Here is a 14,917-nt window from a genome sequence, read left to right as displayed (position 1 = left end):
CCATTGCAACAAAAAGAATAAAATACCTTGGAATAAACCTACCTAAGGACACAAAAGAGCTGTATGCAGAAAACTATAAGACACTGATGAAAGAAATTAAAGATGATACAGATGGAGAGATATACCATGTTCTTGGATTGGAAGAATCAATATTGTGACAATGACTATACTACCCAAAGCAATCTACAGATTCAGTGCAATCCCTATCAAATTACCAATGACGTTTTTTACAGAACTAGAACAAAAAATCTTAAAATTTGTGTGGAGACACAAAAGACCCCAAATAGGCAAAGCAGTCTTGAGCGAAAAAAACGGAGCTGGAGGAATCAGCCTCCCTGACTTCAGACTAGAGTCTGAAAGCTACAGTAATCAAGAGAGTATGGTATTGGCACAAAAACAGAAATATAGATCAATGGAACAAGATAGAAAGCTCAGAGATAAACCCATGCACCTATGGTCAACTAATCTATGACAAAGGAGACAAGGATATACAATGGAGGGAAGACAGTCTCTTCAATAAGTGGTGCTGGGAAAACTGGACAGCTACGTGTAAAAGAATGAATTTAGAACACTCCCTAACACCATACACAAAAATAAACTCAAAATGGATTATAGACCTAAATGTCAGACCAGACACTGTAAAACTCTTAGAGGAAAACATAGGAAGAACACTCTTTGACATAAATCATAGCAAGATCCTTTTTGACCCACCTCCTAGAGAAATGGAAATAAAAACAAAAAGAAACAAATGGGACCTAATAAAACTTAAAAGCTTTTGCAAAGCAAAGGAAGCTACGAACAAGACAAAAAGACAACCCTCAGAATGGGAGAAAATATTTGCAAATGAATCAACGGACAAATTATTAATCTCCAAAATATATAAACAGCTCATGCAGCTCAATATTAAAAAAAAACAACAACCCAATCCAAAAATGAGCAGAAGACCTAAATAGACATTTCTCCAGAGAGGACATACAGATGGCCAAGAAGCACATGAAAAGCTGCTCAACATCACTAATTATTAGGGAAGTGCAAATCACAACTACAATGAGGTATCACTTCACACCAGTTAGAATGGGCATCATGAGAAAATCTGCAAACTATAAATGCTGGAGAGGGTGTGGAGAAAAGGGAACCCTCTTGCACTGTTGGTGGGAATGTAAATTGATACAGCCACTATGGAGAGCAGTATGGAGGTTCCTCAAAAAAGTAAAAATAGAACTACCATATGACTCATCAATCCCACTACTGGGCATATACCCTGAGAAAACCATAATCCAAAAATACACATGAACCCTAATGTTTCTTGCAGCACTGTTTACAATAGCCAGGTCATGGAAGCAACCTAAATGTCCATCGACAGACGAATGGATAAAGAAGATGTGGTACACATATACAATGGAATATCACTCAGCCATAAAAAGGAACGAAATTGGGTTGTTTGTAGAGACATGGATGAATCTAGAGGCTGTCATACAGAATGAAATAACTCAGAAAGAGAAAAACAAATATCGTATATTAACGCATATATGTGGAACCTAGAAAAGTGGTACAGATGAACCATTTTGCAGGGCAGAAATTGAGACACAGATGTAGAGGACAAACGTATGGACACCAAGGGGGTAAGCAGTGGCAGGTGTGGGTGGTGGTGTGATGAATTGGGCGATTGGGATTGATATGTATACACTGATGTGTATAAAATGGATAATTAATAAGAACCTGCTGTGTAAAAAAATAAATAAAACAAAATCCAAAAATATAAATAAAAGTGAATATAAGGGCATTTACTCATATGCAGAATCATCAAAATGACATAATTGACCTTTACAACTCATACATGCATATATATTTTATTCTTACCAGCATAGCAGAAATGCTCCATAAAACTAATTCAATTATTTTTTTTTTTCACTTCTTGATAGGCACACATTCTACCAGTACTCAAGTTACTGATGAGTAAGGAAGGACTGAAGAAAAAGGAACATAGGTTGCTCTATCTTTCTCAGTCATTTTCAGCTTTAGTGGTTTGCTAATACAGGCAAGTAACAAGGAGTAAGGAAGGAGTAAGAAGGAGTAAGACTTAGACGTAATCCTATCACATCCTTTCTTACTCCTTATGTACAAGGAGTAAGAAAGGATGTGATAGGATTCCCTGGTCATTTGTGTTTCTTGGAATGTAACTGCCTTCTTTGTGAGTTCAGTTCTTTCTGAGCAAGTTCTGGTTAAGTTGGAAAGTGTGACCCTTCAAGGACTCTGCTTACCTAGTCATAAGTGTAACATGATAGTACTCACTCTGAGTCTCACTGAATTCTCAAGCTTCATGGGTCTGCCAGATTTCTATTGTCATGGGGCATTACAACACTATGCAAATGGAATAGCAAGACTAGGAGGGCACACAGATTGTGCATATCCAATCTGCTCACATACAGTCTCTTTTGTTACATCAGACTTAACTTGCAAATCACAAGTTCAATGACAGAATTAGTAAGAATTTCAAGATGGTAAAAAAAAAGTGTTGGTGGCAATTATTTACTGCATAGAGAAGTAAAGGAACATTATAGGATGCCACATATCTTGGTACTTCTACTTATCACTGTGAGCTAAATATTCTTTAGTATAACTCTTAAATTTAAATTTTTGATTGAGGCCCAAAATATATTTACAACACAACTCTAAATAATTTTCAGAATATGAACTGTAAAATTTGATGGTCATAATTACATAAATTGGCTTTTCCAAGGATTTCCCACACTTTAACAAAAAGAAAAATCCAAAATTACTGAATATGAAGGTTATGCTGTGAGTTTAGTGCAATGGTATTTGCTAATATCTTTCTACAAGCCCTCTTATAAGCAGAACTAAGGAAAAAATTATTAATCACATTAACTGAACCTGATTGAAACACAGTGGTGTTTAGAATGGAGCAGATCCTTTCACAGTGGTATGGGAGAGATGTTCAACTCCTCCACTGACAGAAGGAGATTAAAGTAGGCATGGCACTGTTATAATATGTAACCTTTTTAAACTATGTGCCAGACATTGAGCTAGGGACCTCATTAAATCATTTTTCTTATTTAATATGCACAACAGTACCATAAATAAATATTACTATTATTTAGCTTCCATTTTGCAGGTTAGGAAACTGAATCGCACAGCGGCTAAATAATTTGCTCGAGAACACATAGTTGGTAAGTGGTAGAGCCAGTATTTGAACCAGGGCAGTTTAACTTCTAGTTAACTAAAAAAGTACATTTGGAAGAGATGAAATTAACAGTGTAGATAATTTCAAACTCAAAAACAATTAAGAATGAAGTCAGAAGAAAGAACTAATCAAGAATGAAAATATGAAATAAAAAAAATCTGCAGAACCAAGAATGAATAAAGCTTTGTTTAATCTTAAATAATGCCAGAGGTAAAATTATTACTTGATTTTTCTAGAGTTTCCAGAGTGCTTTTATAAAGATGAGTCATTCGCCTTTTAGTCGTTGAAATTAAACAATGCAGGGTAATCTGGGGTTCAGGCAGATGAACAAAATGATAATAGGAAAAGGCATAAAAATGAAATATTAATTTCAGTTAAGAAAACACATCTCACACCTTTATTGCAGAACACATGTACTTTCAGTTTTACCACTATCATATTGTACACATAGAGGACATGCATTTAAAAATGTGCCATGGACTTCCCTGGTGGTGCAGTGGTTAAGAATCCACCTGCCAATGCAGGGGACACGGGTTCGAACCCTGGCCCCAGAAGATCCCACATGCCATAGAGCAACTAAGCCTGTGCGCCACGACTACTGAGCCTGCACTCTAGAGCCCGTGAGCCACAACTACTGAAGCCTGTGCACCTAGAGCCTGTGTTCCACAACAAGAGAAGCTACCACAATAAGAAGCCCACACACCACAATGAAGAGTAGCCCCCACTCGCTGCAACTAGAGAAACCCTGACTGCAACAACAAAGACCCAACACAGCCACAAATAAATTTAATTAATTAGTTAAAATTAAAATGTGCCATGACAGTTGATGTTAAACAGAGGCAGAAGTCATGGGGCTGATGTCAGTCTTTACAGTTTACCCTTTTTTTCTGCCTAACCCCAAGTGAAATCCTTAACTAGAGTTATTAGGAGAGGAAGTCATTAAAGTAGTAATAACGAGTTGTTCACGTAATGCCCTGTTCACTAAGTGGGCAATTTATAACATAAGTGCCTTAATTGAAGGATTTAGCACAAAATTTTCATCATTTCTTTATAACAAGTCACTGTATTTACTAGGCTTTGTTAGAATGGGTTTCATCTCAAAAATGAAGTTAAAGCTTGTATTACTTTTTAAATTTAATTTTTATTTTATATTGGAGTATCGTTGATTTACCCAGTTGTGTTAGTTTCAGGTGTACAGCAAATTGATTCAGTTATACATGTGTCCATTCTTTTTCAGATTCTTTTCCCATATAGGTTATTACAGAATATTGAGTAGAGTTCTCTGTGCTATACAGTAGGTCTTTGTTAATTATCTATTTTATATATACTAGTGTATATATGTTAATCCCAAACTCCTAATTTATCCCTCCCCCCCACCTTTTCCCTTTGGTAACCATAAGTTTGTTTTTGAAGTCTGTGACTCTGTGTTTTGTAAATAAGTTCATTTGTGTCATTTTTTTAGATTCCACATGTCAGTGATATGATATTTGTCTTTGTCTGGCTTGCTTCATTTAGTATGGTAATCTCTAGGTCCATCCATGTTGCTGCAAATGTCATTATTTCATTCTTTTTTATGGCTGAGTAATGTTCCATTGTATATATGTGCCACATCTTCTTTATCCATTCCTCTGTCGAAGGACACTTAGGTTGCTTCCATGTCTTAGCTATTGTAAACAGTGCTGCAGTGAACATTGGGGTCCATGTATCTTTTCAAATTATGGGTTTTCTCTGAATATATTCCCAGGAGTGGGATTGCTGGATCATATGGTAGTTCTGTTTTTTATTTTTAAGGAACCTCATACTGTTCTTTATAGTGGTTGTATCCGTTTACATTCCCACCAACAGTGTAGAAGAATTCCCTTTTCTCCACATCCTTTCCAGCATTTATTGTTTGTAGACTTTTTGATAATGTCCATTCTAACTGGTGTGAGGTGATACCTCATTGTAGGTTTGATTTGCATTTCTCTAATAATTAGCAGTGTTGAGTCTCTTTTCATGTTCTTTTTGGCCATCAGTATGTCTTCTTTGGAGAAATGTCTATTTAAATCTTCTGCCCATTTTTGATTGGGTTGTTTGTTTTTTTGATATTGAGCTGCCTGAGCTGTTTGTATATTTTGGAGATCAATCCTTTGTCAGTTACATCATTTGCAAATATTTTCTCCCATTCTGTGGGTTATGTTTTCATTTTGTTTATGGTTTCCTTTGCTGTGCAAAGCTTTTAAGTTTCAGTTGGTCCCATTTGTTTATTTTTGTTTTATTTTCATTACTCTAGGAGGTGGCTCCAAAAAGATCTTGCTGCAATTTATGACAGAGAGTGTTCTATCTGTGTTTTCCTCTAAGAGTTTTATAGTATCCACTCTTACATTTAAGTCTTTAATCCATTTTGAGTTTATTTTTTGTGTATGGTGTTAGAGAGTGTTCTAGTTTCATTCTTTTACATGTAGCAGTCCACTTTTCCCAGCACCACTTATTGAAGAGACTGTGTTTTCTTCATTGTATATTCTTGCCTTCTTTGTCATAGATTAATTGACCATAGGTGCATGGGTTTATTTCTGGGCTTTCTGTCCTGTTCCATTGATCTAGATCTTTGTCTTTGTGCCAGTACCATACTATTTTGATGACTGTAGCTTTGTAGTATAGTCTGAAGTCAGGGAGCCTGATTTCTCCAGTTCCGTTTTTCTTTCTTAGGATTGCTTTGGCTATTCAGGGTCTTTTGTGTTTCCACACAAACTTAAACATTTTTTGTTCTAGTTCTGTGAAAAATGCCATTGGTAATTTGATAGGGATTGCATTGAATCTGTAGATTGCTTTGGGTAGTATAGTCATTTTGACAGTATTGATGCTTCCAATCCAAGAGCGTGGTATATCTTTCCATCTGTTTGTGTCATTTTCAGTTTCTTTCATCAGCGTCTTATAGTTTTTAGAGTACAGGTTTTTTGCCTCCTTAGGTAGGTTTATTCCTAAGTATTTTATTCTTTTTGATTTGAAGTAAATGGGATTGTTTCCTTAATTTCTCTTTCTGATCTTTCATTGTTAGTGTATAGAAATGCTAGAGATTTCTGTGTATTAATTTTGTGTCCTGCTACTTTACCACATTCATTGATGAGCTCTAGTAGTTTTCTAGTTAAAACTTGTATTATTGACTACATTAGGGCCTGGCGTTGGAAAGTGGCTGCTGACAAGGAAGGAAGGCAAGTTTTTATCTCAGGGTCACCTGTTTCAATTTTGCCAGGATTGTGGAGAATGAAAACACAGACAGAGACTTGAGATAACAAAACAAAGAAAGGTGGCAAGGAAAAGAACAGAGTAGGGATATAAAAGATAAACTTACTGAGGATGGAAAGAGTTTGAAGAAGATGATGAGAAAGGAGGAAAATTCTGGAAAAAAATTATAGTATGAAGACCCTAAATTGTTTAAAGATATTTAAAAGTCAATAGGTAAAAAAATATTTATATTTTATATAGAGATAAGTAATATCTTTAATTTTTTAATGTATTTTCTTCCTCTATATATATAAAGAAAGAGAAAGTGAAGCTAAAGATAACATTCATATTATAAATTGGATATAAATTGGTTGGTTAAAATAAAAACTGCACCAAAGTTACACAAGTAAGGAGGACTTTAGACTGTTACACTGGAGAGAAACTAAAAGCAACTCTACAGAAACAAAAGATGTTTTTTAAGCCCTGAGGTGAGCTAGTGGAAGAACACTGGACGATGTTAGAGAAGAGATTGATCAGTGGGATGTGTTGAGCACACTTAGTTATTCCTGAGTTTGCAAATGTTTTCTCTGTGATTAGGCCATCTGTGTTTGCTAATTGGTGCCCAATGAAGGAAATAGGTACTTACCATACTGGGAGATTAGGACATTATCTTCTTTGATGTTTCCATGACAGAGATGGTTCCCAACTCTTGAGATAGACATTTCCTGGTTTGTAAACTGGCAAGAGGCTAGGAGAAGATTTACACAAATTTCAAAGGGTCAGAAAGAAAATTTACAGTTGCATTTTTTCTAAAATAAATTTTCTAATAAAGGGAGGTCAGGGACCTAGAGTCAGGAAGAAACCTGTCTAAAGTTTAGTCAAACTGTGGGTAATGGTAAGGCCATCTTGGTCAGGTTCTAGTAAAGCATCAATTGGAAATACATTGGGCTGGCCAAAAAGTTCCTTCAGGTTTCCATAACATTGTACAGAAAACCCAAATGAACTTTTTGGCCAGCCCAACCCAATATAAACGCCAGTGGCTTTTTCAGGAAAGCAACATATGTTCTGGGATTTCCAATTCATTTTTTTCCCTCATCCAACAAATATTTACTGAAAAACTCTTTAAGTTTTAACAATCACTGAACCAAGGACTCCAGATATAAAGATGTTGAATAAGACAATATCTCTGGTCAGAAGGTTCTCATACGCTAATGGAGGTAAAGGTGAGTAAACGGACAAGTATAAAAAGTCTTTATGTCTACAACACTGTGGAACAGAGAGGATAGAGCACAGCCCCATCTGGGTGGTTTGAGAAAGAGAAGGTTCACAGAGGAAGGAAATCCAGTCCTAAAGGATGACTTAGCAAGATGATGGGGCAATGAGGCATGGAGAACAGTATACAGGAAATGATAGAGGAGTGAGAAAGCAGCATGTCAGCTCATGGAAAAGCAAATAGCTTTGAGTGGATAGAATTAAGGGAAAACATGAGGCAATGGTGGAAGATGAGAATGTTCTCTGCTCTAGTAAGAATTTAGCCTTCAGCTGATAGGTATTGGGGAGACTGTGATGCTCATATTTGCATTTTAAAAATACACCCTTGTGTTCAGGATGGGTGATTGGCTGCAGGGGAAATGGAACACAGCAGGAGGCCAGAGGAAAGTGTGAAATGGTGTGGAAGAGAACACGGGGTGAGGGAATACTTAGTACGTTGAATAAATCAGACTCACTACCTGGATGTGATTGCAGAGGGAGTGCAGGGATTAAAAATGATTTGGAAACTTCCCATTTAAGTTGAAGAGATGTGTAGATTCTCCTCAAGATGGGGAATGAAGAAAGAGTTATAAGATTCAATTCATGAGTCTTTTACTTCAATAAGCTGAGAGTGATTCTGGACTTACATGTCTTACAGTTGTTTTAAAGTTCAGATAAGGTGGTTATATGAAAATGTTTTCTAGGAGATCTAGGCAAATATGAGCCTCCATTCTTTTCCCATCTTAATTGTTTATTGAATTTATATTGGTTATCAATATATAAGTAAGTATATGAATAATGACTTTCACTATCAAAAGTCAATATGAATTTTTAAGACAATTTCTGAAGAATACAGAAGACATTGTCAACATAATAATAATTCTTAGGGTTACTGTAGAGTTTGTACAGGTCCGGCCAAGAGGAATCTGATCCCAAGGTTACAATACTAGAGACTTTCTAAATAGTATGCTTTTTTAAAAAAAATCTTGACTCTTTATCTGGTTTCTCTCTACTGTGATTTCTCCTTTCTGCTTACCCTCCTCTCAGTTTCATTACACTGATGAGTTTTGATTTTGCAATGGCTTCTGGAGGTGCATTGCACATAGTACTACTGAGACTGAATCACCTTGCTGTACACCTAAAACTAACACAACATTGTTAATCAAATATACTCCAATATAAAATATTTTTTAAAAAGTCAACCATAGCAATCTCCACATTTCTATGATTAAAAAAAATCAGGATGATGCCAGGGACATTTATGGAATAGGACTAAACATACATATACCTTACATTAAAATACAGTTCATTATATTTTTAATGTATCAATGTTCTTAACTCTTAAACTATAAAAACCTTCATAAACCAAGGTTTATCTTTTATATTACATTTAAGCTTCACCACAATGAATGCAATAAACTTTCAGTATATACTTTTACCAAGAAAAGAAAATGTCTATCCTCTGACCCCAATTCTCATTTTGTTTTACTTCTCTGGAAATCTTCACGAATTTTTAGTGTAATTACCTCAAGCTGATGTTTAATTCTCTTATCCTATAGTAGGAAACGCAATAGAATGAGAGGAGATATTTTAGAAGAGTTCATGAGAGTTTGGTGGTATCCATGAAAATAGATTTAAAAAAGGGGAGGGCTTCCCTGGTGGCGCAATGGTTGAGAATCCGCCTGCCGATGCAGGGAACATGGGTTCGTGCCCCGGTCCGGGAAGATCCCACATGCCACAGAGCGGCTGGGCCCGTGAGCCCTGGCTGCTGAGCCTATGCGTCCGGAGCCTGTTCTCTGCAACGGGAGAGGCCACAACAGTGAGAGGCCTGTGTACCCCCGCCCCCCCCCCAAAAAAAAAGGGAAATTTGGGAGTTAAAGTGCCAAAATACATGTTTAAGTTGATTAAAATGATAAATTATTAAAAACATTCTTAAGATTATATTTATGGAGAAAAATGTTAAATGGGTGTCACCAACTTAAATATGTTTTTAGGTTCATAAAAATAAAGCCAAGCATTTTCATTTTATTTCTCAACCTCTTGTTAAAGTGTTTCACAAACAATTTTGAATAAGATATGCTTCAGTTAAGGCTTCAAAGTAAGATGTAAATTGTAATATGTGGACAAGGATTCATTCATTTACTTCTGTGTTATATATTTCATGTAAAATATGCATTTTTTAAGATTTGGTTAAAATGCCTAGAGCTAGATGTGGGGTCGGGGCTGAGCATGTTACATAAAAGCAAAGCAGTCCTTCGAAACTTTTTATGTTGGAAATGCATGCCAAAAAATATAGTATATTTAATACACAAAGTCAAGCATGAGAAGGATTCTAAGTGTTGACATCACATTCAGAATAGCAAGAAATTAACCTCAGAAAGATTAAAGAAAAATTCTGCTGGTTCCTTGACTTCTTTGCAAACAAAGGCTCATCCATTCTTATCTCCTTTGGCATCTCAAGTTCTCCCTACCACCATAACAGTTAAAAAGGTAGACTGGGGAGTTGGTTAGAACTCAGTTCAAATCTCTGCTTCTTTAGTCAAACTTCTGCTAATTTGAGACAGTAAAATTAAACTTATTGAGCTTGAATTTCCTTTAAAGTGAAAAATACTTATTAATATCCATGTCAGAAATATGCTGTGAAAGATACAAACTTTCAGTTATAAAATAAATAAGTCATGGAGATGTAAAGTATAGCATGGTGACTATAGTTAATACTATATTGCATATTTAAAAGTTGATAAGAGAATACATCTTAAAAATCTTCATCACAAGGAAAAAGTGGTAACTATGTACAGGGACAAATGTTAATTAGACTTATTGTGGTGATCACATACAAGTATTGAATCATTATGTTGTACACCTAAAACTAATGTTATATGTCAATTATACCTCAAAAAAAAGAAGGCTGTTGTCACAATTAGCTAAGATGATGTATATAATATTCATAGCATGGTGCCTGACCAAAGATGGGCAATCAGTAACTATTCATTGAATGAATGTTTTCACCCAGGTGTAAAGAGAAGTATAAAGGGAAGTCCCACAGAGAAGTGAATGATGTTAGGTAGGAAATCCAGATGAATTCGTTTTATATAGCTGCCCTTTCAAGAGGCAATTCAGTTCTAATCAAACCACAAGAGAATAAAGGCAAAAAAATCTTAGAGCAATGCTTTTCAAATTTTACCTGTATACAGATCACCCAGGGATCTTTTTAAAATGCAAGTTATGATTTATGGGTGGGATCTGAGAGACTGCATTTCTAGCAAACTCCAGATGATGCACATGCTGCCTGTCCACTGAATACACTTTAGCAAAGTCCTAGACCACTAGAACGCATGGTATTTTAAGAAATACTGTACTTAAATCCGTATTTGTCTAGTCCAACATTCTGTTTCCTAGAACAACAGCTTAAACTTAATTCATTTATTCACATAGTAGATTACCTAGTGTCTACTAGGTACCAGGCACTGTTTTAGGTTCTAAGTATAAAATAATGAACAAGACAGATGAGAATCATGCCCTTATTGAGCTTGTACTCTAGTAGTAGGATCAGATAATAAACATGTAAACAATTAATTAAAATAGTTTCTAGTGGTGATTAAAACTATCACGAAAATAAAATGAAGTTACAGTGAGATTGTGTATGGTCAGTTAAGGCTCCCCTAGCAAGGAGACAATTGAACTGAAACCTGAATGTTGAGAAGCAGTCTGCTCTGTGAAGATATGACAGTTTCATGAAAAGGGGAGAGAGAATGCAAAGGCAACAGTGAGACTGGTCTGTAGGAGGAAAGGAAAAAAAGTCACTGTGTCTAGGGCATAATGCCATTATTTGGATGCAAGACCGTGATGGGCAATCAGGAGTGATTAGAGGGGCAAACAGGGGCAAGGTCACACCTGACAAAGTTGTGGGACCGTGGGGGGGGATGTGTGTAGAGGGGGGACTGCCAGGGAGGAAAGTGAAGTAAATGCTGAAATCTTGGAGGTTGGATCCAAAGTGGGTCTGAACAACTCCACGGAGGGTTAAGGTGGACTCTAGAAGGAATTGGCTTACAGGAAAGTACACCTGACTAAGCAGAAAAAGGTGAGTGAAAAACATCTAACATAAGGTGTGGGACACAGGTTGGGGGAAAAAAAAAAAGACTAACTCAAAAAGCAAGAAAGGTTAAAATTGTACATCCCTTAGGTTTACACTACAAGAAACAGGAATGTATTATTTATGTCATGCAAATTAATGTAATTGCACACAGGTAGCACACTCTCCTCTAATGTTGCAGGATGAATTAAATTTTTCTGAATAGAAATGATTAAGTAACTATTATAGAAAACACAAAACTATAATTCCTGGTTGACTGTAAGCTGTAGCCCCAAACTTGCCTTACTTTTCACAGAATATTAGAAATGAAAGTGAATGAGAGTAGATAGAACAATAAAACATAGCAACAAAGGAAATAAGACATATGCAGGCCCCTCTTTGCACTAAGAAAAAAGTCTAGTACACACAAGAGTCGTTATGTAAATTGCAGAATATTACATGTTATGGAGTATAATGATTTTTGTATTGTATCTACCATACAATCTATCATATCATTTATTGGGATATAAGCCAAACTCTAAAGCCAGTAAAAGCAGAATTAAAGGAGATCTTCTCACAGATCAGAGTAACTAAAGAAGAATGAATAATATAATGATGACCCAACAGTCATTTTAGTGAGTCTTACTTACTAGTGAGCAAGCCTAACAATTTAAAGCCTTGCAAACTAGTGGCTGTTAACACACAAGTGCATTCCAATCGACTTCTGATTTTGCCTAATGATTTAAGGCCCTACAAACTAGTAGCTATTGATGTTAGAGCATTTCCAATTGACTTCTGATTTTCTGTCTTTTTCAAATACATGAATAAAGGACTGTCCATTCAAAAGATGCTCCTAACCCTCCATCAGTGACAAACAGCTTTGAGTTGTTGGCTTATAGCAATGAAGAAGGGCGTGATTAGTCACCTTTTCTCATCTGAATGCCTAATGCCTCAAGGCACACACCCATCCAGAATTATGGATATATTCTGTGGCAAAACAGCAGATTAATTTTGCCTGTTTGTATATTGTTTTACTCTGTTCCATTGACCTCATTAGCACCTATACTTACCAGCTAAGCCACAGAGTTCAGACATTTTCATACTGTATTTTGGTCATTTATTGTAATTCTTCTAGTTTTCTTTGGCATTTATTAACAGCAAGAATATTTTCTTCCTCACTGACCTTTTGTATATATCCTCTCATTTACTCAAACGCTAGATGAGTGCCGGTCTCTAGAGCTTTGTGAGTAACAGAAAGAGTGGAGTGAGATGAAGCTAGAAAAGAAAACAGGAGCCACATCATTTGAGGTATCATAAACTTTTGAGAAATCTGGCCTTCATCTTAAGTGCAGTAGGAAACTACTGAAGAGTTTTAAGCACTGGAGTGACACAATCTTACTTCTGCCATTAGCTTACCTTGTTGTTTTTTCCCCCTTTCCCAATGGTATCACTGTAGCCAGTGGTTTTATACTACCATCCTATTATTTATGTTTCCTGGCTATTTCCAACTAACAGACTAATTTTTTAATGAAAGAAAAAGGTTACCAATTGTACAAAAATAAATTCTCTGGGAGACACAAGAGAGTTTGCAAATAAGAGAATATGAGTTGGTTCAGGAAAACAAATGGTACCTGCTATGGATAGGTTCATTATTTGTGAATGATGGCTCATCTCCAATAATGAAATAAAGGGGATAGACATATTTCTTTGATGCTCTTTATTGCAAAGATTAATAATGTAAGTATAAAAATCACTTCCTAGGGCTTCCCTGGTGGCGCAGTGGTTGAGAGTCCACCTGCCGATGCGGGGGACGCGGGTTCGTGCCCCGGTCCGGGAAGATCCCACATGCCGCGGAGCGGCTGGGCCCGTGAGCCATGGCCGCTGAGCCTGCGCGTCCGGAGCCTGTGCTCCGCAACGGGAGAGGCCACAACAGTGAGAGGCCCGCGTACCGCAAAAAAAAAAAAAAAAAAAAATCACTTCCTGGGCAGGTATCACAGCATAGAATACTTGTAGCAATGTGCTTGATCTACACACCCAAACACTGATAATAAAGAAGCCTCATTTAGGGATCAGTCGATCGATCTGTCTTATCTATATATCTATTCATTCCTGGTATTTTTTTAACATCTGGCTATAGTATGCAGTGATTCTTTTGGTTTTGCTTTTAACCAAGAACAAGACGAAAGTAGCCTAGTTTATCTTGGTGCCCACCTGGTTTCAGTTGTTCATTTTACATTATTTTAAAATGATAGACTGTTGGTGATGATGTCTTTCCCAGGAGAGGAAGTTGACAGACAGCTGTGCAGAGACGCCATCTTCCCCATCCCTGTTGCCTGCGATGCCCCGTGCCCCAAGGACTGTGTACTCAGCATGTGGTCTACGTGGTCTTCCTGCTCCCACACCTGCTCAGGGAAAACCACAGAAGGGAAACAGATACGAGCGCGGTCCATCCTGGCCTATGCAGGAGAGGAAGGTAAGGTCACCAGCTTCAGAAGGGACTTAGGTTTCTTCCAGAAGTTGGTGTGCGTTTTCTTTGTGTAGCCTGGATACGATGATGTTCTACAGAAATCAACTTCCAGAAATCCAGCAATCCAAGGAGATTTAATATCTGTTGACATATTGGGCAGCTTGCTCCTGTTCCCCAATATTAACCTTAAAGATAGATCTTTAATAAAAAAGACTTTGAAAAGTGAACTTACTTTGCCTTTTCTCCCGCCTAATAATTCAAGTTCTTTCTACTTCAAAGTGTTAAACCTGTGAAAAAATTTGAAAATGACTCTCCACATTGCAAATTTCAGGTTTCATTGTTTTTTCTCTATTTCAGTAGTCAATTTTCCCCATGCAATCATATTCTACCTTCTCATAAATAGTAAGCTTTATTTTAAATAATCACCAGCATGACTGTTGCTTGACTAAAAATTACATGGATTTCTAGCATTCAGGTTCCTGAGCATAGGCTCTGAGATCCAGAATGTAGATTGTGTTCATTTTTAAAATACGTTGCTCCTAAATCACTTCACCCTATTGGGTGAATAAAGCACAGGTTTTTCATATATTCATAGCTCAGTTGTTCAAGCTTTATTGTCGAGAAATACAAGGCTCTTGGTAATTGTCTCTCAAGCCTGTATTCAGATGCTAATTTGGCCTCTGTGTGACTGGGTGATATAATGTCATATTTAATCTTGTCA

General features: G+C 36.6%; 1 protein-coding gene across 1 annotated transcript in view; it reads left to right on the top strand.

The window, feature by feature from the left end:
- THSD7A (thrombospondin type 1 domain containing 7A) overlaps window positions 1-14,917 on the top strand; it is a 469,228-nt gene that overhangs the window by 344,222 nt on the left and 110,089 nt on the right. Inside the window, exon 7 of the mRNA XM_024127055.3 lies at window positions 14,008-14,202. Coding sequence (XP_023982823.1) covers window positions 14,008-14,202 — 195 coding nt within the window. The remainder of the gene's footprint in view (window positions 1-14,007; window positions 14,203-14,917) is intronic.

The sequence above is a fragment of the Physeter macrocephalus genome, chromosome 5 (genome assembly GCF_002837175.3).
Source record: "Physeter macrocephalus isolate SW-GA chromosome 5, ASM283717v5, whole genome shotgun sequence".
In the NCBI taxonomy this organism is placed as follows: Eukaryota; Metazoa; Chordata; class Mammalia; order Artiodactyla; family Physeteridae; genus Physeter; species Physeter macrocephalus.
Note: the sequence above shows the minus strand (reverse complement) of the source record. Positions and strands in the feature narration are given on the sequence as shown.